Raw genomic sequence first — 25,799 nt, 5'->3', positions numbered from 1 at the left:
TTCACTCGTGATATACACAACATTTTTCTTCCACCTTCATTTTTATAAAAACTGCAAATAAAATAATTTTCAAAATCGTATGTAAACAAACAATGTGTTACAACATAATCTGAAAAGTAAACAGCTGATCTGGCTTGTAATCACAGTTCTCCGCCAACAGCGCTATGCGCTATCTGTCGGCAAAAGTTGTAACAACAATGGCCGCCACAACTACAACTATGATAAAAGTCCCGTTTCAAATTTGATTAGTTAATGAGGGATATTCGTTGGCTGGTATTTCGAATAACATGAAATATAAAAAAATATTTATACATTTTTTTAGTATAGTGATAATTATGAAGTTTGTAATAATTATAGCATAAAAACATAAATTTCATATATTGATCAAATGTCTGGTTGAGGTATTGACTTTAGTTGGTTTAATGACTACTCTATATGCTTCCTCATCTGAGCTTAGACCTTCTAACCTATTCCAAATGTACGTTTTCAAATTAGAGATTGATGCTTCCCATGCTATTTAAATAGAGTTACTTTTACGCTCTAGGGAGTTTTCCTGTTTTTCCTCCTGAGAGCGAAAAAGTGACACTTTAGTATCATGTTCCAGGGAGTAAAGTAAGCACTTTAGACAGGAGGTGGAGGAAAAAAATTGTTGCATGCAAAGGGAAGTTGGGAAGTAAGAAGAGGATGTGAAGGAAGAAGGGTGGTGAGGAAGGTAAACTTATCTAGGAACTAGAATAATAGAATTTGAGAAAATTAATTAGATATCTACTCAAGTAGAACAAAAATATCAAATCTATTCTTGAAATATTTGGCTTCTTCAAAATTTCCCAACTCAATTCAAAACTATTTATTCTCAATTCAATTTTTAATATAAATTAAGATGTAATAGAAGGTATTAGCATAGAGAAACAATAGCGTAAGAGAAACAATACGCTATTGTTTCTCTATGGTATAAGTGAGAAGAAGGAGTTATAAATTCAAGAATAACGAAGTAAGGACGAGTTATATTGATGTAACAGTAAAATGTTATAGTTGAAGAAGATGTGGAATGGTTCATAATTTTCTTATATTTGCAGGGTTCACAATGTACACAACGTGCGTAATTTGGCTGGCATTTGTGCCACTTTACTTCGGCACAGGAGGTCACATGCCACTCAGAATAACCAGCATGGCTGTCACCATCAGCCTATCAGCCAGTGTCACCATCGCTTGTCTCTTCTCACCAAAGGTATAATCAATTAAAACATTTTCAATGATTTTTTTCTGAAACTACAAAGTCCTTAAACATTTTTCTATAAAGTGAGGCAATAGAAGCCAAAGTTTGTTGGCTCTAGCTGCTCTAATGCAAGTGAACAATGGATCAGATTGAACTGTAAAGCTCCGTTTATACCAACGTTATAGGTTCTATACCATCCTTATGGATTCTGTTAGATTGAACGGAACTTGCAACACATATGTTCATCATGTGTATGATAAGTTATGTTCAATCTTATAGAATCTATAAGGATTAAGTTATTAACATTTTGTTATTAACTTTGGTGTAAACACAGCTTTACTGCTCTATAGTGAGGTCCACGTCATAATGGCAGTGGGGAGAAAGATAGGTAAACAGCGTTGCCGATTCTCTGCCTTGCCACTGCTCCCTGTAGAGGACAGCAGCTACCAGTAAATCTGATGTAACATTAAGGCTACTTTCACACGATAGGAGACATGCAACTTGAACACTGAACAGTGTTTACGTTTTTTTGTCGAAGTACATTGAGTCAAATCGTGTCTTTCACATGGTGACTCCTATCCAGGAACCTCGTTTTGTCACGTCTTTTCCCCTCGAGGCAAGCAGAGGCAAGATCTAACAACTACGCCGACGTTTGCTCAAAGTATGACTCATCAGTTTTTCTCAAAGTCTAACTTCCTTAAAAATATAGATAGAAGATTTCTGATTTCGGATTTGGATTCAGCGACCCCAAATTCTCTAAAGCGTAAGTCCCGTTTTCGAAAATATCCGAAAACAAGGAAGTTATGGTTGTTTTTAATAAAGCTTTCTATTATCATATAATTATATGGTAAAAACAAACAGGTACTGTACTATACAGTACGTAAGTACTGTAGCTATTATAATACAACTCACACTGTATTCGTGTAGGGAATTTGGTAGGATATTTATCATGATTTCTGAAAATACCCCAAAATAAGGGAGTAAGATAACTTTGAAAAACCAAAGTTTTCCTGCCGATTGAAGAAACATTAAAAATTAGTCTAAGACATATTATGTCTTAGACTAAAAATCTGGTGTGGTACACTCACACAACTTTCCTTGCTCATATTCGAAAATACGATCAGACTTTTGTATATGTGTATATATAATTGTTTTCAGAGTACTTTTTCCTTTGTGTAAATTGTGAAATTCAATGATTTTTTTAGTCGTCATTTTTTTAAAGTCGTCAAAACAGCTGTTCTACAGATGAAATATCTCGACTATGTGTTCTTTTTATGAACTGCTCTACCTACCTACCTCATGCACGAGAAGGAGGTTACAAAGTCCATTTCTCAAGGATGGGGTGGACCCCCCATTAGTTTCCCAGAAAGGAGACTCATGCCAGTTAATAGAGCTGATAAATAACTATACAGAGTATGAATTTGAAAAAAATCGGTCAAGTTATTTTGAAAAAATCGTGAAAAACATGGATTTTTAGTAATTATCCGCCATTTTTCTCAAGAATATTACGGAGCTCCTGCAATTTTCCAAGGAAAAATCTCATGTCATTTGATAGGACTTATGACTTGAATGACCCATGGCTTGAATTTGAAGAAAATCGTTAGAGCCGTTTTCGAGAAAACCGTGAAAAACCTGGTTTTTGGTCATTATCCGCCATTTTTCTCAAGAATATTACGGAGCTCATGGAATTTTCCCAGAAATGAGACTCATGCCAGTTGATAGTGCTTATGAATATCTCTATCCATGGTATGAATTTGAAGTAAATCGTTAAAGCAGTTTTCGAGAAAACGGTGATAAACATGGAATTTTAATCATTATCCGCCATTTTTCTCAAGAATATTACGGAGCTCCTGAAATTTTCCCAGAAATGAAACTTATGCCAGTTGATAGGGCTTAAAAATAGCTATCCATGGTATAAATTTGAAGAAAATCGTTGGAGCCTTTTTCGAGAAAACCGTGAAAAACATGGTTTTTTAGTCATTTTCCGCCATTTTTCTCAAGAATATTACGGAGCTCCTGAAATTTTCCGAGAAATGAGACTTATGCTAGTTGATAGGGCTTATAAATAGCTATCCATGATATAAATTTGAAGAAAATCGTTAGAGCCATTTTCGAGAAAAACGTGAAAAACATGGTTTTTTAGTAATTATCCGCCATTTTTTCCGCCATCTTGAATTGAATTTTATTGAATTTCTTATTGTCGGGTCCTCATGGTATAGGGACCTTAAGTATAAAATTTCAAGTCGATCGGTTAATTAGGAATGGAGTTATCGTGTTCACAGACATACACACACACACACATACACACATACACACACACAGACCAACACCCAAAAATCATGTTTTTGGACTCAGGGGACCTTGAAACGTATAGAAAACTTGAAATTGGGGTACCTTAATTTTTTTTGGAAAGCAATACTTTCCTTACCTATGGTAGTAGGGCAAGGAAAGTAAAAACGTGTAACAAATATCAGATCACTATTCAAGCTATCAAGCTTTTCATAAATTTATTTGTCTCCTCATGGCAGAAGGTTTGCGCCCAACGTTTTCACTTATTTCTGTGATTAAATTGTGATAGAGCACATTATCGTATTGATCTTCTAAATCCAGTTACATGTACATCGATTTTCGTGAAATTGATTTACGAAATATTATGAATTCTATGAATTCTTTTTACAGGTTCAGCACAACTTCTTAAATAACATTATGTTTGCTTCAACAGAATTCATAAGGATGACAAAACATCGAACGACAAAAAAATGCTTTCTGAGTAACTGGTTTTAACAAAGCATGGCTTCACGAAATACAGTATGATAATTTAGAATACAGTAGCCTCTCTCTTATCCGGACTCATCGGGACTGAGGCCAGTCCGGATAACGTTTTTTCCGGTTAAACCGACGTTCCCTAAAAGTCGTTAAATTGGTACGCATATTTTGTAGTTTATAAGCCAATAATGACTTTTACGTAAAAATAAAAAACTAGACGCTTTATTATGATATCTGTGAACACAAAACACAAGAAAATAGTTAGTTGCTAAGCCTTTTTACATCTGAAATATTTAAAACCAAACATTTCCTGCCAATCCAGTCCGGTTGAACCGATATGCTGATAATTATTTTCCGGTTAAAGAGATGTCACTTCCGTGGAGTGTAGTCCGGTTAAACCGATGTCCGGTTGAAAGGTGTCCGGTTAAGAGAGAGGCTACTGTAGTTGGTACAATGGTTATGCTTTTCGCATTATGTCAGCACTGTGCTTGCTCACTCACTTCTCCAGTTGACACTTGTTGACTTGTCAGTTGTTTACTTGACTTGACTTTGACACCTGTCATTACACGATGTCTGAGTTTGATGTGGAGCTGTTGATTACTGCAGTTTGCAACCGACCTGCTCTTTGGGATAAAAGTCTTGACATCTACAAGGACCGGAATGAAGTCGCCAAAAGTTGGATGGAAGTTAAAAATAAATAGTCAATAATTGCTGGGAATTTAAAGTGATATTCAACGATTTGAACCTGATAAATTGGATTGTTGAATGACAACTGAAATTTAGTGAATTTTACTGTACAACATTCCTTTTCCTCCTATTTTATTGGGTGATGAGTGGAGATGATTTATGATTTTATATTTTGGATTCATCTTTTCATAGTTCAATATTTTTTTGGAAAACTAGAACTTTTAAAAATTGAAAATGTTTATGTTTAAACTTCTCAGGTGTTCAAAAACTTCTTGAAACCTTTGCCTGTCCCTTTGTGAGGCAGGAGTATCTTAGTACGTTTACTATATAATCATATGATAATGGAAAGCTATATTAAAAACAGCTATAACTCCCTTGTTTTTGGGTATTTTTGAAAATGGGACTCACGCTTCAAAGAATTTGGGGTCGCTGAATCCAAATCCGAAATCAGAAATCTTCTATCTATATTTTTAAGGAAGTTAGACTTTGAGAAAAAGTGATGAGTCATACTTTGAGCAAACGTCGGCGTATTTGTTAGATCTGTCGGCTTATTTGTAAGATCCCCATGTGAAAGTACAGGAGAGCTGCAAAATATGAAATATGATCTTCAGTAATATGATCTTCCAGGAGCGAGGTCTCTGCCGTGTGAAACTGGCCTAACTGTTCATTTTTTTAAAAAAGGTAAATTTTATTTTAACCGTTTAGAGAATATATTCTTTAATGATTCGATAATAAATTTTGGTAATCGAGATAAAATATTAGAAAATGTTGTTGATTAATTAAGCTGTGAATCTATATTGTTGAAAAATGATCTGGCAACGTTGCATAGCTAGATAAGGATAGAGCTATCAACGGTATTTGGATGAAACGGTAGGGGTCACGAAAAGTATGCGTAGTGGCCAGCCAACTAGATTGCGTCATCGCCACCTTTAAGCCTAGTTTATACGATGCCAATTGGCGAGACAATTGTCATAAGGCAACTGACTAGCATGAAATTATTGTCTTCGTATAAACACTTCAGGCCAATTGTCTTGCCATCTGTCCCGACAATTGGCCCGTATTGACAACTGTCTCCGCTCTCCGGGAGTAGACTATGGATAGTCAATTGGGCCCAGCGAGTCTCCCACCACTCGGAATCTCAGTTGGCACCGACAATTGGCGCCGTGTGAACGGTGTAGGCCAGTAGCGCTGTCTTGGTTTTGCCAGTTCAGCTGTTTAGTCACAACAGATGACGAGAACCCAGGCATGTTTAGCTGTCAACTGATGTGCCAATAGTTAGCCGTGTATAAACATCTTACAATTTTTACAATGCAATAATGACACTAATGCAATAACATTATAGAAGATAAAATAATAAGGTAGTCCTTGTGCTATTTCTCTTCCAAATTTATAGGTGACAAAGTCAAAGATAAGGTTAGAATTTCACGTGTACAATTTTTATAAAATTTTAGCCCAAAATAAACATGAAAACTATAAATTTTGAATTTAGATAACTTGAATTGATATCTTTTTTTTAATTAATAACATCTTCTCGTTTATCTGGCCTGGTCTCCGACAATCTGCAACTAAGAGATGACAATTGTTGTCCAAAGACAACTGTCTCGCAGGATGTCTTCTCGGACTGTAGCTACTGCATCAGTTATCCTGGTTTTTAGCTCCTCAATATCAAGTGCTAAGGGAGGAAAACAACGTTAAAGATCTTGTTCACGTTCCTCCCTTAGCACTTGATATTGAGAAGCTAAAAACCAGGATAACTGATGCAGCAGCTACAGTCTGAGAAGACATCTTGCGAACAGTCTGGGATAAATTTGGCTACCGTCTACATGTCGTCCGAGCCTCAAAAGGAGGGCACATAATTATAACACTTAAATCATCATAAACTCGATACTTCTGTGAGTAATTTGATGTAATTGGTTTGTGTGCACCATTTTTTGAAATATATATATATAACTGTTTAAAATTGGGTCATTCTTTTTGAAACACCCGGTAAGTCCTCAGAATTGACCGATAGTTTTCTACTTATTGACGTTATTTAAATATCCAGAAATCTATATGACTCGTAATCTGAGGCACTACCTCCGTAAACAAAGCCGTAGTGCATTCGTGTGACGTCAGCACAGGTAGGGCTCCTACTCCAATAAAAATTCGTTGATTGCAGCTGATCTGCTAGTGTTTTGATTGGTGTAGGAGCCCTACCTGTGCTGACGTCACACGAATGCACTACGGCTTTGTTTACGGAGGTAGTGACTGAGGTCGATATAAGAACATTTTTTGTTGCAAATTTCATGTAGAATCTATGGTATTCGACTGTTGCATCTTCCGTGAGACACTCCGTATATCAAACAGTTCACAATTACGTATTATTTAAAGCCACATACAAGGATACATTCATGGGTTTTATTTGTTTATGTTTTTTCCAGTTGTATATAATCCTGATCAGACCGGTGCAAAACATACGGCAAATGAAATCAATACTATAATCACTTATCTTCCTTCACTACACTTCTATTATTCACTATTATCACAACTTCATCCCTCCACTCATTATAGATTGTTGAACAATTATTTGAAGCCATATACAAGGATCACATTTATGGTTTGTATATGTTTTTTTCAGTTGTATATAATCCTGATCAGACCGGAGCAGAATATCCGGCAGAGTATGATGCCAAACTCGAGACATGGGGGAACCATGAGGACCACCACAGCTGTGGCGAGTGTAAGGGTAGGGGCTGCCCCCTTTGCCGGCCGACCCCAGAGTCTCACCACCAAATGTCAGTATTTTCCACTCAACTTAAGTTTCAAGCTTCAAGTTTCAAGTTTTCAAGTTTCAAGTAAATTACAAGTTCAATAACTGAACTATCTTTAGAAAATAGTTGGTAAGGGAATAACAACCATTTCCCACTGAAAACTAATTTTCGCCACACTGCACAGAAAGCAGCTGTTTTCCAGTCCCTACGTAGATCTGAAAGATCTTTCCAGCCGCTAACATGGAACTAAGAAAGGTGATCAAAAAACAGCTGATCAAAAAACTTTTCATTATTTGTGTTCATTATTCAATAATTAAAACATTTATAATAATAATATATCATCTTATTGTCATTTGAAAGAATAGAAAAGTATAAACTCAACCTCCCACATAATTGAACATCATCTTTTAGGTTATTTAGACAAATCATAATAAAAAATAAAAATACTTGGACAATTTCCTGATATTCAGATAACCTCAGATTTGCTAGAGCTATCACCTTCCACTTCTGCTTTCGGAAGTTCTTAGTAAACAACTATTCTCATATATATATATATTGTTTATTTTTTGTGTGTGGCGAAAAATAGCGTTCGCACCACGGGCAAAAATGTTTTTCCGGCTCTCAATCTTTTCTAGTCCTTGGCCTACGGCCTCGGACTTGAAAACCGATTTCGAGCCGGAAAAATCTCATTTTCTGCTCTAGGTGGTGCGGCTCTCTATTTATGAGACTGTCCAATGATGAAACAGAGGCGAATTTAATAAAAGAAAATCAAGATAACTTAATTATATAACTATTATTTATTCATTCATTTTTTTATTAATCATTTACAATTTATAGTTTAGAGAAGGAAATAATATCTATTTCTCCCTGAAAAACTACTTCTATGAGACAGTCCAATGATGAAACCGAGGCGAAGTTGATAAAACAAAATCAAGACGAAATTTTCGAATTAGCAATACCGAGATCCATTATTTTTTCAAATTTCAAAGCTTATTCTTTCCACTGCCTATTTGCTGATAATTTACTGACGATTTCATGCTTGTTACTGATAAATATATTATTTCAGAAGGAAGTGTACTGGTAGTAGATATATTCCACTTATTTTATGCTCATCAATTTTTTGTATGTTGCATTTAATTATTGAAACGTATCAGAAAAGAGAAGAATAGTACCGGTAATTCATTTTTGCCGTTGAAAATCGTCCACCCCTATAATAGATAGCCTAATATTAGGCATTCAATCGGTCGATCGAATAACTGCTAGAATCTACTGACTAGCAACAGTTACTGTGTCTTTCTACAGTAACTGTGATTAGTTCTACCTAAATACAGATAAAATTATACAGCTAACTTGGATCCCAGGATTTGCTTGAAAATGACTTGCAAGTGTAACTTGACTCAAACGACCTAATATAATAGCCTAAAGCTGCGTTTACACCAAAGTTATTAGCAGAATATTTTTTTTGTCCTTATAGATTCTATTAGATTGAACGGAACTTGACAAGCATATAATATGTTCATTATGTGTATGATAAGTAATGTTCAATTTAATAGAATCTATAAGGACTGAGAAATAAATATTTTGTTAATAACTTTGGTGTAAACACAGCTCACTGCTGCATATTTTCGTTGTCAGGTACCTTATTTATTTGAAAATATAAATCAAATTTATATAAATCAAGCTAAGGCTGCTATCAAGTTCATAAGCCTAATCTACTTTTTCCAATTTGTATATTATGATACAATCTCCTACCGTAATCTCATTTGTTTTAGTTGAAGTGTTTTAAAAAATGTTGATTTTTTAGTTCAGGAAATTTTTAAATACTTTCAGTTGAAAAATGATTTTTTCATCAACTAATCAATGATTTCCCATCTACTTTTGCAGGTTCAAGCGTGGAAAATACAACCGACACCAAAGACCATATCAACGATCTGAAAGACAAATCAGTCTTCAGTCGTTCAACACAAACACTAAACACAGAAAGTCACGAGAACACGACACAAACTGCCGACGTTCAAATACAGCTGGCAACACAATTACAGGAGAAACTAGAAGCGGAAAAACATACAAAAGAGGCTGCCAAAAATATGGATTCTACTGTATCCCTACCGGCATTGAATTCTAGTAATGTTACCGAAAACAATATTTTGAACTCTAAAACCTACAAAAGCACAGGCGATGCTTTGATGAAGGACAATGATACCACAAAAGTACGTTCCTCCTCTTCGTCTTCCTCGCATAAGAGTAGGAGTAGGAGAAAGAGAGGGAGAAGTAAAGATCAGGAGGAGAAAGTGAAACCGGAAGTGAGACCGGAAGTGAAACCGGAAGTGAATGTTGTGACTAGTAACGGACCATCCAAATTATAGCAGAAGGAGTCAGTTGATGGCTCCAGGGAGAGTTTGGGGGGGCAGAATTTTGAGGGTAGTCAAAATTTTGAAAAGGGTAGTGGGGAGTTGGTGGGAGAGGGTGGGGGAAGTGGAACCAGTAATGCTGGAAAGCACAGGAAACGATTTGTGGCGTGCAGTGAACATAAACCGGTTTTAGTGTGAAAAACGTGAATAAAAAATGTTCTAGAAGATATTTCATGAATAATGTGATGTTCCATTGTAACTTGAACCTCCTGGAAGTGTTTGTTCGAAAATTGTCAGTTTGATAGTGAAACTGTATAATGTATATAACCATAGAGAAAATATAGCATAGGAAGATATTCCATGATGTTAATCAAGTTGAGATGATACCGTATCATATTGTGTTGATACCGTATCATTTGTGGTGACATTGTATCATTTTGTGTTGATGCTGTATCATTTTATGGTGATATCAGAGAGAAAAGATAGCATAAGAAGATATCCCATGCTGTTAATCAAGTTGAGATGATACCGTATCATATTGTGTTGATACTGTATCATGTGTGGTGATATTGTATCATATTGTGTTTCTGTGGTTCATTTTGTGTATCATATTGTGATTTTCTATCATTTTACCAGAGAGATACCAGAGAGAAAAGATAGCATAAGAAGATACCTCATGGTACGGTATAGAGGTTGTTTATATCCCAAGTCTCAAGTATGAGAGACTACATACCAGCATCACATAACTTCACGAAAAATAACTACTATAGTAAACGCAGTTTGGTGAGGCCAAGGTCCATAAATACAGGTCATGACACTCGTGTTCCTTATGGAGCGGCCATTATGTGGAGTCTTTATGGCGGAACATTTGGAATATTCCTATCTGCTCAAAACAAAATCATGTATTATGCTTTTTAAAAACAATATTCTGGTTCAGATATGTAAATTCAGGTTTTCGATTTTCTAATAATGAGATTTCAATAATAAATGGTTCAATAATTCATTTTTTTTATTAAAAATTGTTCTTATTTTTGTAACTTGTTATGATTCATAGATTCATGAGGCATTGGGACAAAGGCCAAGGAGGCCTCAAAAAGAGTTTGAAGTTCTCAATCTAAAAATCAACAATTCAGTTCCTAGTTGGTATCTTAATGTTATTATTCTGTTCTGTCGGAGGAATTTATTTTACAATTCAAAGCCAAGCAATATCCCTTGAACAATATAAGAAAATAACACATCATGTTGTTCAATCCATAATGCTAACAGCTGATAAATTTGAAAATTGGTGAACCGGACCCCATAGAATGGCAATTTTGCAATGCATCACGGGATTGTGTCATGACCTGTATTTATAGGCCTTGGGTGAGGCGAGTGATGGTGGCACCATCTCTGAGTGAAATTGGTGAATTTCAAGCAGTAAAAAAATTAGTTCGTCTGCTTTGTGTTTGTTTACATTTGACTTGTCATCATGGTTGAGTTCAAAGCCACTGAAATTTGGAACAAAAAAAGCACTCTACCATGGGATATCTTCTCATGCTATTTTTTCTCTATGGTATAATTTTGTAAACTGTCTGTAAAAATGATCCTTTATCAATTACATTCCTTACAACTTGATTTGTTCTTGTAATATTTTGGTTTTGTTTGTAGAAGGAATATCTCAAATGTGTTTTCCAAATTTGACAGTTGAAAATGGAATTATTGCAATTATAATAATCAAATTGTCTTTGTCTTGAAAATATTTGCTAAGTCTTCATTTTTATGGTAGAAATATGTACTGTAAGAGAGCTGTCCTTGCAAAGGGCATTGGGATGATTTAACGATCTCATTTTTGTAAGGTAGGCCTTCATGTTATTTTATACCTAGTAGGTACTTTATTTATTTCGGTTACTTGTTATTTAATACTTTGTACCTCTAAGTTATTTCAGACTGAATATCTACTGTCTAATATACTGGAAAATGTGTCGATGTTCAATATTTTGTAAGATATATTTGTACTATAATTAGTATTAAGTATTTAATTGTAGTATTTAAGTATTTAATTAAGAATTTAATTGTACCTGAATTCTTAGGGAGAGTTGGTTTTCTTTTTGTTTGCGTTTGCACCCGTGGAAACACAAGGAATTTCCTCCAATCAAACAGTTACTACCTGAATACAATAATTTACAAAATTCGAGAAAAATAACCATGATGATGAAATTTATCATTCTACGACTGTTTATAACTGGAGAATCAAATTGAATCTATCCTTGAAATGGAAAATTGTTTGTCGAAAAGTACAAATAATAGTGTAATACATTTAATTTTGACAGAACCGTATTGTATCATGTTCGATTGAAATTTAAATTTATATTATTTTTCCCCATTTTAAAATACCTTACAGTTCAATGATCATCCTTTGTATTTCTCGTATAGTCGTTCAATTTCATAGTAATTGATGTATCTAAAGTGCGAGATAAATTACTTTTAACATGAAGAGGAGAAACCCATTTCTCCCTCCACAGTTTGTAGCATAGACACAGACGGACATCCTGCGCACAGTTGGATGCGCCCCGTGTCATTTTGCTTCATGTTCTTATAATGAAAACATCTCTGTATCATACACAAACCAATATACCTGCTGACCAGTACAGCAGGATGGTGGGGAGTGTTGCCGCGTCACGTTACAAAGCTCTCTCACTCAGACACAAAAGAAGGAGAATGCTGCTAGGTAGTGGGAGTGATTAGTGGAGGATAGAGCATCGGACCTCTCCGTCTTCGAGAAAGAGCCGTGTTAAAAGTAATTTATCTCGCACTTTAGAATGCAATGTATTCCAGGAAAATTGGATGTGATGGTTCTCTCATCTATCATTATAAGACCAAATCATCAGAGCGTATTTCACACAAAATGATATGAATAAATTATTAATATCGAGGACCGGGATTCGCTCTGGAGTACAAAAGCATGAACAGAAATGTTCTATTTAGTCACAGTAAATTGAGATTAATTCCCAAAGGGAAGGCAAAAATTTCCCTCACAAAGGCCCAGTTGCACAAAAGCCGGTTAGATTTTAATTCTGTTTAACTTCACGTGAACCAAATCAGAGGAGACCATTTCTTTTGGAATTAATCAGGATTGAAAATAACCCGGCTTTTTTGCAACCGGCACTAAGTACCTGATTGAATGATTACAAAAGTTCAACAGCTGAGTCATAATTTAGACACAGTCCCACACACATGAACTCGCTCACTCACTTCCATCACCAACAGACGACGAAATAATTATTATCAGCGATTTTTCCAAGGATGATTAATAATTATCCTTTCAATGTCCTTCAGCGAGTTTTCCAAGGGATGAGACCTAGTTCAATCGAATCTTTATATTATAAACCTACTATGTTCTGAATTTCGTGAGAATCGTTAGAGCCGTTTTCGAGATCCGGTGGAATACAAACATAGAAACATCTAAACATTCAAACATCTAAACATATAAACATAAAAACATGAAAACAGAAGTTGCTCGTTCAATAGTATAGGATAAGATTGAGTTTCTTTTAATTTCTGCAATTTATATAGATCATTTTTATCCAACGAATGATCTCAATTCAGTGTTCCACTTCTCCATTACTTTTTAATTTCTTCTAATATAATACTGATGTGTAGAAGTGTGCATTTTTTATTGGCTCTTTTTTATAAAAAAAACATACGTATATTCAATGATCACGACGAAAATGTGAATGAATTTAAGAACAAATACAAATTTTATGAAAGTTTTGGAGTTTATCTTGATAGTATTGTATATGATGAAAATATTGTGATGTCTTTTTTATATAATGTATATATAACTATGTAGTACTTGGTAGTTTGTGTGAATCGATATTGATTCACATGGTAAACATGAAAATACTTGACAAACTTGTACCTATATGAAAACTATCTATAAAAAATGGCATTATATTGTAATTAAGATGGATGGATAAAGATTAAGGAAGTATCATTGCAAAAGATCTTGAATCTTATACTGTAACAAACAGCGAATATACCGTATATATGATTTTATGACGAGAATAATAAATTATGTTTGAATAGGTGACTTTTCATTTGAAATCCTGAAATTTTCATCTCCATTCCATGACCAACGCAACGGGGAGAGGTTTCAATTGTGGAGGGATTCAATTGTTTACTAAAAGTGATATAAACATATTCAGGGGTAACCAAACAAAAACGGTTGGGAACCACCGAGTTAGTACTACACCATATTATAGTAAAGATACAGTTTTATTGAATTACTAGCCGTCAGGCTGGCTTCGCTCGCCATATCCGTCTAGCCCTGGACCCCCGACTGGATCGTCCAAAAATTAGATCAGCGGGCTCGCTTCGCTCGCCTGCATTTTTCATTTGAGCATGTTTCATTTCATCAGAAAGTCAAAGTACTGAGAAAACGCAGAAAAGCTGAGAAAAACTTTGGAAAAACGCTGATTTTGGGCGTATCTTTGATGAAATATTAAAGTCACCTCACAAAATTTTTAGACCCTAGCTAAACTTCTGTACCAAATTTGAACATTTTCTGTCTATTACTTGATGAAAGAACTGAGAAAACGCTAATTTTGGGCGTAACTTTGGCGTTATTAAAAATTCCTTCTAACACAACATTATAACACCCTAGCTGAGCTTCTGTACTAAATTTGGACATTTTCTGTTCATTTGTTCTCGATAAATCTGAGAAAAAGCAAAAAGACGCTGGAAAAACGCTAATTTTGAGCGTATCTTTGATGTTATTGCAAATTCCTTCTAACACAACATTATTACACCCTAGCTGAGCTTCTGTAGTAAATTTGAACATTTTCTGTTCATTTGTTCTCGATAAATCTGAGAAAAAGCAAAAAGACGCTGGAAAAACGCTAATTTTGAGCATATCTTTGATGTTATTTAAAATTCCTTCTAACACAACATTATTACACTCTAGCTTAGCTTATGTACTAGATTTTAATAATTTCTGTTCATTTGTTCTCGATAAATCTGTGAAGAAACAAAAAGACGCTGGAAAAACGTTAATTTTGAGCGTATCTTTGACGTAGTAATTGCAAATTCCTTCCAACACAACATTATTACACCCTAGCTGAGCTTCTGTACTAAATTTGAACATTTTCTGTTCATTTGTTCTCGATAAAGCTGAGAAAACGCTGGAAAAACGCTAATTTTGAGCGTATCTTTGACGTTATTTCAAATTCCTTCTAACACAACATTATTACACTCTAGCTGAGCTTCTGTACTGAATTTGAACATTTTCTGTTCATTTGTTCTCGATAAAGCTGAGAAAACGCTGGAAAAACGTAGATTTTGGGCGTACCTTTGTAATTTTTTCCAAATCCGTTCTTAGTGCTCCTCTAAAGGGCCAACTAAAAAGCCCTAAAAGGGCCTTCTAAAGGGTATGTTCAATACCTACCAAATTTGAACGTTTTTGGTCCGGTAGATTTTTAGTTCTGCGAGTGAGTGAGTGCCATTTCGCTTTTATATATAAAAGTTTAGATTTAGATTTGTCTCCGATTTTACTCAGTTGAGCACCACCATAGAAAAATAGAAACTACAACTAATCTCTTTGGAATTACTTCGCCTGATTAATTGGAACTGGAAATTATCATTTTCGCTGTCATTCTAATTTTCAAGGAAAATTATCATTTTCAATTTTAGAATTAAATTATCATTTTCCATGGGGAGAACATAATCGCATCATGAACTTTTCCATGCGAATCCCTATGGAAAAGGCATGCTTCAAATTAAAAAGTGCAATAATTAGAGCCAATCTCATTAGAGCAAGCGATACAGAATCAACAACGTAGCAGTGATGAGTTTTTAGCTTGAGTTGAGCTTTTTACTACTTCTGAAAGTAACTGATTATTAGTTCAGTAGTACAGTAAATTATTCAATGTATTTGTCAGTTGATTTATGAATATTTACAACATTATAGCAGGCAGAAGTCAGTGTTAAAGTGAAATTCAAGAATGAGTACTCCCGAAATTTTCGCACATCCTAGACTGAAAAGAAGTAACGTGAACCCTCATTTCAAGGCCTTTCGTCAGAATACATCGTTGCATGGCGTGAAATACATATGTGATCCTTCCCGTCACTGGATAGAGCGATGTTTTTGGTGTTTAGTTGTGGCAAGCTGCATCATCTCGTTGTATGCAATCTACCAAATGAAGATGTCCCAATGGAGAGAAACGCCTATGACCATTGAAGTGTCACACGTTCCTCAACACATATCAACACTGCCGGTCCCCGCTATCACAGTCTGTGGTTCTTTATCTCTATCAAACGAAACAGTTGAAACCTTCCTCAATAATACTGGATATGATTTCAATTTTTTGAAAAATATAGCGGATACTTTAGGTATGACTATTGAAGCGTCTGATAAAGAATACAACATTTCTTCCGATCGTGGAAAGAGATTCCTCATGTCCGATTCAATTCTAGAGAGCATTCTCCACTCTGTAAATTTTAGAATTAACTTAGTCAACATTCTTCTTCCTGAACCAATTTGTTTTGCAACGTACACCTTCAGGGGGCTGTGCTTGTCTTGCAACATGGCTCCACCCTCAAAAATCTACAAAATCAACGCAGTACGAAATTTTCTCCGTGACGATAATGAGAGGTATGGCCCAAAACAGTTAGTTATTGAATACAGTTATAAATTGATCAATAATTATTCAATACATGGCTTCCCTTCGTTCCAAATGAATGTGGCACTTACGGAAAATAGGTCTGTGAACGAGGATTTAATGGAATACTATCCATTTCTAGTCAAGCATCCAAGTATCCAGTATCGTTTTCTTAGATATTATTCAGGATGGACTCAAGCTAAGAAAAGGGTCAGTGTAGCACCCATGTTTACAATCCACAATGCTTGGGACATCCCCAGCCCTTTCATGAGATGGCATCACCTAAACGAATTCAACAATTTTCGGATGAATGTAGAGCCTGAATTGATACTACACTATCCAAAAGACGATGGAGATTTTCTATACAATGTTGAACCCATCCGTCAATGCTATACTACAACCGAAAAAACTCTGGACTACTTCCAATATTACACTTATCAGAACTGTTTGATCGAGTGCTCCACAAAAAGAGCATTGCGAAAATGCGGATGTGTTCTGTTTTACATGCCACACAATGAGTCAACATACATCTGCTCACATGAGGACAGTTCTTGTGCTTTGAATATTGCTTCAAACAGTTTTTACAACACAAATAACGGAAGAGACTCCTGCAACTGCCTGCCATCCTGCAACTTCACTGAATACAAGGTGATATCATTTGAATCATACCCTGACGATACTATTTATCCATTTTACACTATAGTAAACAATCTTGAAATTGAATTCAGGGACAATTATTTCCAACCGAAAATTCGTAAATACACGTACAACAACTATAAGATGATCGATGCCACAGTTATCTACTTGGACGCGTTTCTAGGAATAAGTATGATGACTATAGCTGAAATATTCTACTATTTCTTGTTGTATGTTATTGACTATTTGAAAGAAAAATTGGGCAAACGCTAGTAGAAATGTGGCAAACATGAATTCAATGAATGATATAGAACACTTGAGTCTAACTATAGTGAGGTCCACGTTATAATGGCAGTGTTGATAAGAATGGTATTGCTATCCTTGTCTATCATTCAACAAAGCGGATAGCACTATCTCGTTCTTGCTTTGCTTTGTTGTCAGATAGTCTTTTAACAATTTAGATTTAGTAAGTGAATTAACAAGATATTTCATCTTGATTATGAAAATGTATTATGAAAAATATAATTTCTTGCTTGATTAAATAAAAATATCGGGGCACAATTCTCTAAAATGATCGTGTTTATATTTCACAGCTGGCTATATGTCATCTTATGAATTTCGGGATGCAATATTTTGATTTTTCACATACTCACTCACTCACTCACTTCTTTACTATCCACAGCTGTTTCAGCGAATGATGAATTATCCTTTTAATGTCGTTCAGCGAGTTTTCCCCAAGGATGAGACCTAGTGCAATCGAATTTTTATATCAAACATGCAATCGAATTTTATATCAAACATACTATGTTCCAAATTTCGTGAAAATCGTTAGAGCCGTTTTCGAGATCCGTTGAACATGAATAACCGGATATAAATATAAATAACCAGATATAAAGATACATAAATTGCTCGCTTAATATGATAGGATATTACTTATTTTGAGCGAGAATGAACAGTTTATCAATAAACCTTTATCAGCTACCGTCTAAAGAAGGCATAGACAAGACAGAGGATCGGCAACGTTTTTCTCCACTGCCATTATAACGTGGACCTCACTATAGCATTGAGCATTTCTCTATAGGCTCATTTTTATTTAAAAAAAACATAAGTATCTGTATTTAATGATTACGACGTTAATGTGGATGGATATAAAAACAAATTAATGAAAACAATATAAAAATATTGTAGTAGGTACCCTATATTTTTTAAAAACTTTAAAATAGTTCAACGACTAGTTTCGACCCTAACTAGTATTTGAACTATTTTAAAGTTTTCAACAAATATAGGGTACCTACTACAATATTTTTATATCGTTTTTATTAATTTGTTCAAAAGTAGCCCATACTAGTAAAGTGTTTTTTTATATAAAAACAAATACGAATTTTATAAAAGTTTTCGAGTCTATCTTGATAGTATTGTATATTATGATGAAAATCGTGATGGCTTTTTATATAATGTACCTATATAATTATATAGTATTTGGTAGTTTGTATGAATTGATATTCACAAGGTCTACATGAAAATACTTGACAAACTTGTATTACTGCACCTATACAAAAACTATCCATATAAACTAACATTATATTGTTATGAAGATGAATGAATAAGGATAAATGAAGTATCAACTCAAAAGATCTTGAATCTTATATTGTGACAAACAGCGTATTATATACCGTATTATGATATTTATTATTACAATAATAAATTTTGTTTGAATAGGTGAATTTTCATTCAAAATCCTGAAATATCCATCTCCTTTTCATAACCAACGCACAAGTCCAAAGTTTATCACCTCATCACCCTCAATAATGAGAGTAAATGTTTCCATTTATTTCATTAACACAATCACAAATTCAAATAAAATTTATTCATGATTGAGAGAGAACAGGATAAACCTCAACTGTTCATCTCCCCTATTTCGATGATAAAATATTTATTTATTTATTTATTTATCTATTCATAAGCAAATACAATTCAGGTAAAAACAACAGGCATTTGCCCAAAACTGCTTCAAACCTTAATTTGGAATACACAGTCTAAAGGTTATGCTACTTAGGTAACTTAAATGATAATTTGTACACAATTTTGAGTCCAAAAAATGTATCTACTACAATTTTGAATTTATTAGATTGATCAATTTCCAATTATGAATCCAAATAAAACTCTTCCTTCACAATATTGCAAAAAATATTGAAAATTTCACTCAAATCCACAAACTCATGTAAACATCAAAACATATTGTGTTTCATAATAGAGAAAAGATAGCATAAGAATATATGCCATATGGTATAGGGCGTTTATGTTTCCAATTCCTAGCCGATAGACCCAGTAGTTATTTTTCGTGAAGCTATGTGACGCTGGAAGTCTCTCATACTGTGACGTTCTTACACTCTCACCCGGCTAAAACAGTAATAATACTGTAGCCAGTAGTCGACAGTAATCGGCTTGAGTTGAAAAAATTCGGGTTGAAATTTGGAGCATAATCGACCTATACCTTAATCTTATTATACTACATATTTCTCCTCTATGATATTGATAGCCAACCTTCAATTCAGCATTGATTGTCATAGATTTATCGATTCATCTTGCTTATTACTTTTAAACTCAACTTTTCAATATACTTTTATCATAGACGACCTATAACATATCATGAGATATCTTCTTATGCAATATTTTCTCTATGGTTTTATACACAATAGTTTTACAGACTGATGGGATAAATAATAAAAGTTCTGCAGAACAGGTTTTTATTTTATTTATTTCAATACACTTAATATATATTAGATGGAAAAAAGATGAATAAAATTAAATAAGCAACATAGTAGATAAATGAATCTCTGACATGGGTTACACGACAGAGAAAATAAATAAATGAATCATAGATATCTATTCTATTTGAAAATAATACAAGTTTCAAGTTTAATTTGGTATTTAATAAGCCTACAGTAAATGAATTAATAATATCTATTTCATTTGAAAATAAAAAAGTTTCAATTTTGATCAACCCGAAATAATAATTATTCAACCTTAATTAAAGTTTGATTGTCAATTACTCGAACTGTTCAATAAAGGGAAGAAGAAACCCCCCAACTTACTTGTAATATCTTTAGGTACATGTAACAGAGAGTCCCAAGAATTGCCTCAAGACGCGAAACACGAAGGAAAATCTGAGATGTGGATAGAAAATTCTTCACAAATTTCCCCATACTATACATTGTATTAATGTTTTCCTCCATTCAAGGCCAAACGCCTTGAGATCCTCGGTTATTTATTTATTTATAATCATACAACTCCTGGAAAAGTACCGTATGCCAAAGCAAAAAACAGTTCCAAATCTAATTTATACAACAGTCCAATCTAGGTTATGTCACTTTCACATTCTTGAGTTATACTCCAATTTACGATTCAAACGGAATTCACAGTAATAACGTTGAAATTTGATGATTACATGCATAATTAGGCCTACATAAGGTAAATATCATAATAAAATATTGATTGCATTAATTTAATATTAATGAGTCCTAACTACGCCTAACAAAGAAGTTTTTCATTTCATTCAATTTCATTGCATGTAAGTAAATTAAGTGAATATCAAAAGAAAATAATAATTATATTATCTCTATTGGACGAAAATCACAAGCCATTTTTAACATTGAGAAATATAACAATAAATATATTATATATGGTAACAGGTAACAATGCTCATTTCTCTCTATAGGGCTACTAAAATTAATTAAATCAAATAGAAGATATCAGGCATCCTTTTTTAATGTAAAATTACACTATTGTAATGGTTCTAGTAAGTTGAAACTAGTTATGATTTATTAATAAAATAAAAAAGGATACTTGATAACTTCTATTCCATTCCAACGGTAACAATGTTATGATTATTTATTATGATACAGCTATTGATTGAATGATTTTATATTATTATGCATTCAAATAACTGGGTTGCATAATGAACTTTTCAATTTCTTATTGTCGAATCAGTTATAAATCAATACAAATAAAATATATTCAAAAAAGCATACAATAGAAGCTACAATATCAGGAAAGCATACCTTATTATGTCTGGAATGTGTGTAAAATAATTAAATACAAGCGCAAATCATGATTAGATTTTAATCCTTGATTGGAATTTATATTAAGGTGCGTACAGATATACGCGCCGCGTACATGAGCAATCCACTTTTAATCTACTATATCTGGTTGTTATAATCTACTACATCTACTATGTTTACTATATCTGTATTTTTACAGAAACGGTATAAGATATAGATATAAAAATCTTGGCATCAGCTGATTAAAAGTGAATTGCTCATGTTCGTGGCGCGTAAATCTGTACGCACCTTTAGATATAAGATAATTCAAAATCCAAGAAGATTGAAAATCCTGGTTGGTGTAAATCACCTCAATAAAAAATCTATTATACACAAATAATATTATAAAGTTAATATTAATAACATAGTAAAGTTAATATAAATAAAGTTTCATTTCAAGATTGTCTAGGGGTATAAGAAAGTTCAAAATTTTTCAACAATATCATTATAAACAAGTCTTTATCTGGAGAAAAAATTAGTACAGTCACGGTCAATGAGTTCTAAAAAAGGAGTTCAGTATAATATTATAGTAATGTCTCTGTATTGAAATTCACTTTGAAACTTAACTGACAGTATTTATTTATTTGTTGATTTATTTACAAATCATATGAATATGATCGGGATAGAACAACAGGCATAGCCCACCTCACGTGGCTATCTATGCCTCGTAGCCCATCTATGCTTCCCGTTCAACTAATACTGGCATTAATTGGTGAGTCTCACAACAGATAACATTAAAAATATGAGACAACTTGAGACTTTAGTGTTTGGTTTAGAGAATTTCTTGGTTTAGAGAATTCGGGTATTCTAGTTGGTAATAATTTCTGAACATCTTTCGTGAATGAATCAATCATAATGTTCCAACTTTCTATTGAGTGACTGTAAATTTATTTTATTATTAAGGACTGGTTGTTATTATTATTGAGGTTTTGAAGCTCAATGTTAGATAATTTGACATTATCTAAGTTGAACAGGTATCTGAACCCATATTATACAAATAATACAATAATTGAGTGATAATTTCCATGTCGTATTCAATATGGATATCTATCACAATATTACATTTAAGCTATAGTGAGGTCCACGTTATAATGGCAGTGGAGAAAGATACGAGAACAACGTTGCCGATCATCTGTCTTGTCAATGCCTTCTATAGACGATAGCTGATACAGGTTTATTGATATAATATTAACTGTTCATTCTCGTTTGAAATAATCAATTATATTTTATTAGGCAATAAATTATATTTTTCAATAATTTCAAAATAAATTTTCATATTCAAAATCCTGGTTGGTGCATATCACTTCTATAATACACAAATAATATTATAAAGTTAATATTAGTAACATATGGATTAGTTATAATTAAATGTAATATTAATTATGTAGTATGGATATTAATAACATGATAAAGTTAATATAAATTAGGTTTCATATCAAGATTGTCTAGGGGTTTGAGAAAGTTCAAAGTTATTCAACAAAAAGATGAAATATTTTGCTAATTAATAATCAATTATACATTGTTAAAAGACGATCTGGCAACAGAGCAAATCGAGAGAGAGAGATAGCGCTATCCGCTTTGTTGAATGATAGACAAGGATAACAATACCATTGCCAATCAAACACTGCCATTATAACGTGAACCTCACTATGATTAGACTCAAGTGTTCTATAGTTGTTTTAATTCTTTAAATTCATGATTTTATCACATTTCTACAAGCTTTTGCCCAATTTTACTTTCAAATAGTCAATAACATACAACAAGAGATAGTAGAATATTTCAGTCATTGTCATCAAACTTATACCTAAAAACACGTCCAAGTAGACAACTGTGGCGTCGATCATCTTATAGTTGTTGTACGTGTATGTACGAATTTTCGGTGGGAAAAAAATGTCCCTAAATACAATTTCAAAATGGTTTATTATAGTATGAAAGGTAGTAATAGTATCGTCAGGGTATGATTCAAATGATATCACCTTGTATTCAGTGAAGTTGCAGGAAGGCAAACAGTTACAGGAGTGTCTTCCGTTATTTGTGTTGTAAAAACTGTTTGAAGCAATATTCAAAGCACAATAACTGTCCTCATGTGAGCAGATGTATGTTGACTCATTGTGTGGCATGTAAAACAGAACACAACCGCAATCTCGCAATGCTCTTTTAGTGGAGCACTCGATCAAACAGTTCTGATAAGTGTAATATTGGAAGTAGTCCAGAGTTTTATCGGTTGTAGTATAGCATTGACGGATGGGTTCAACATTGTATAGAAAATCTCCATCATCTTTTGGATAGTGTAGTATCAATTCAGGCTCCACATTCATCCGAAAACTGTTGAATTTGTTGAGGTGATGCCATCTCATAAAAGGGCTGGGGATGTCCCAAGCATTGTGGATTGTAAAAACTGGTGTGACACTGTCCTTATAAGTAGATTTCAAATATGTATGAAAAAAATACTCGATACTTGGATTCCTGACTAGGGGTGGATATTTCGGTTTTTGCCAGGAAGAAATATTTTGTGAATCTTTTCTATCCACTTGAAACGAGGGGAACCCATGTATTGCATCACTTTTCAATTCAGACTTGTATTCAATATCCAACTGTTTTGGACCATACCTCTCATTATCGTCACGGAGAAAATTTCGTACTGAGTCGATTTTGTAGATTTTTGAGGGTGGGGCCATGTTGCAAGACATGCAAAGCCCTCTGAAGGTGTACGTTGCAAAACACATTAAAGGTTCAGCATAATCTATAATGCTGACTAAGTTATTTTTAAAATTGACATGGTGGAGAATGCTCTGTAGAATTGAATCGGACAGAATAAATCTCTTTCCACAATCGGAAGTCATGTTATATTCTTTATCAAACGCTTCTATAGCCATACCTAAAGTATCAGCTATATTTTTCAAAAAATTGAAATCATATCCAGTATTATTGAGGAAGGTTTCAACTGTTTCGTTTGATAAAGATAAAGAACCACAGACTGTGAGAGCGGGGACCGGCAGTGTTGATATGTGTTGAGGAACGTGTGACACTTCAATGGTCATAGGCGTTTCTCTCCATTGGGACATCTTCATTTGGTAGATTGCATACAACGAGATGATGCAGCTTGCCACAACTAAACACCAAAAACATCGCTCTATCCAGTGACGGGAAGGATCACATATGTATTTCACTCCATGCAACGATGTATTCTGACGAAAGGCCTTGAAATGAGGGTTCACGTTACTTCTTTTCAAGCTAGGATGTGCGAAAATGTCGGGAGTAGACACGCTCATTCTTGAATATCACTTTAACACTGACTTCTGCCTGCTACAATATTGTAAATCTTCATAAAACAACTGACGTATACATTGAATAATTTACTGACGAAATGACTAATGAGGGTTCATGTTGTCTACTAACCACGTTCAATTTTCAATCTCACTTCAACACTGAATTCTACCTGCCACAATTTTGTAAATCTGTATCAAATAGCAACTAACGAATACATTGTATACTTTACTTTACTAAAGTGAGGTCCACGTTATAATGACAGTGGAGAAAGATAGGAGAACATAACCTATAGGTTATAGCTATAATGTAAAGGAATGAATAGCGCTATTTATTTATTCGTATGGCTTTTATCGGCAAAGAGATCCTTTTGGATGTTCTGCCTTGCCGTATTACCCAATGTCATTTCCTATCAACACTCAAGTTAACTATAAACTTGTAACTATGTATTTATCGAATGATAGACAAGGATAGCAACATCAATGTTAACTAGTAGTTCTGTGAACAGTAGACCTCACGCAATATTCTCATCCACAAGTACCTGATAGAAACTATAGACCCTATGGAAATACAGCAATAGACTGGCTTCTCCACACATCTGTGTAATCACTTGTCAGCTGATTTATGATTAATAATTCTATAGTCTGATTTTTACTCTGATATTGGCGTATAAAGGAGGCTCCTTTTTCATTTTATATTATCCTTGAAATGCAAAATTTCCAAAAAAACGTGTATATACGTCGACGCGCAATTAAAAAAGGAACATACCTGTCAAATTTCATGAAAATCTATTACCGCGTTTCACCGTAAATGCGCAACATATAAACATTAAGAGAAATGCCAAACCGTCGACTTGAATCTTAGACCTCACTTCGCTCGGTCAATCAAATACTGTCATTATAACTTGGACCTCACTATAGGAAGACGATACGAAGATGATACTAGAATGATAGACAAGGATAGCAACACCAATGTTAATCAAATACTGTCATAACGTGGAGATCACTATAGACTTATAATCAGCAGTTACATACTGTTGAAAGCGAAAAGCTCAACTAAAGTTGAAACTAAAGGAAGTTGAAACTAATTGCTTCGATGATGGTTATTCTATTGCCTCTGTGTAATGAGACTGAGTAATTATTTAAGCACTGTGTAATTTGGAGCATGCCTTTTCCATCGGGATTCGCATGGTGAAGTTTATGATGTAATTATGTTATCCCTATGGAAAATGATAATTTCTAATTCCAATTTAATCAGGCGGAGTAGTATCAGAGAGGATAGTTGTAGTTTCTATTAAATAAAAATATTAATTATTATCAAATTTTGTCTACAAATTATAATAATAATGATATCGAGTGACCTTGCTGACTCAGGTCTGCTGTCAGACTTTT

The 25,799-nt window shown here is 33.9% G+C and overlaps 2 protein-coding genes across 2 annotated transcripts in view; one reads left to right on the top strand and one right to left on the bottom strand.

Moving 5' to 3' along the window:
- The window catches only part of LOC111055390 (metabotropic glutamate receptor 2), a gene marked incomplete in the record, with an annotated part of 483,092 nt that extends 472,844 nt beyond the window's left edge, over nt 1-10,248 (top strand). The window contains 3 exon segments of the mRNA XM_039427649.1: nt 1,077-1,228; nt 7,287-7,443; nt 9,304-10,248. Coding sequence (XP_039283583.1) covers nt 1,077-1,228; nt 7,287-7,443; nt 9,304-9,785 — 791 coding nt within the window.
- A 12,049-nt stretch (nt 10,249-22,297) lies between these two features.
- LOC120351233 (pickpocket protein 28-like) lies at nt 22,298-24,970 on the bottom strand. Its single transcript, XM_039427647.1, has 2 exons — nt 23,564-24,970; nt 22,298-23,139 (listed from the first exon to the last, which is right to left on the bottom strand). The coding sequence occupies exons 1-2, from the start codon at nt 24,411-24,413 to the stop codon at nt 23,114-23,116; spliced, it is 876 nt and encodes a 291-aa protein (XP_039283581.1). The 5' UTR covers nt 24,414-24,970; the 3' UTR covers nt 22,298-23,113.
- Nucleotides 24,971-25,799: the final 829 nt, after the last annotated feature.

The sequence above is a fragment of the Nilaparvata lugens genome, chromosome 5 (assembly GCF_014356525.2).
Source record: "Nilaparvata lugens isolate BPH chromosome 5, ASM1435652v1, whole genome shotgun sequence".
Taxonomy (NCBI): Eukaryota; Metazoa; Arthropoda; class Insecta; order Hemiptera; family Delphacidae; genus Nilaparvata; species Nilaparvata lugens.
This window is presented reverse-complemented; position numbering and strand designations above follow the sequence as displayed.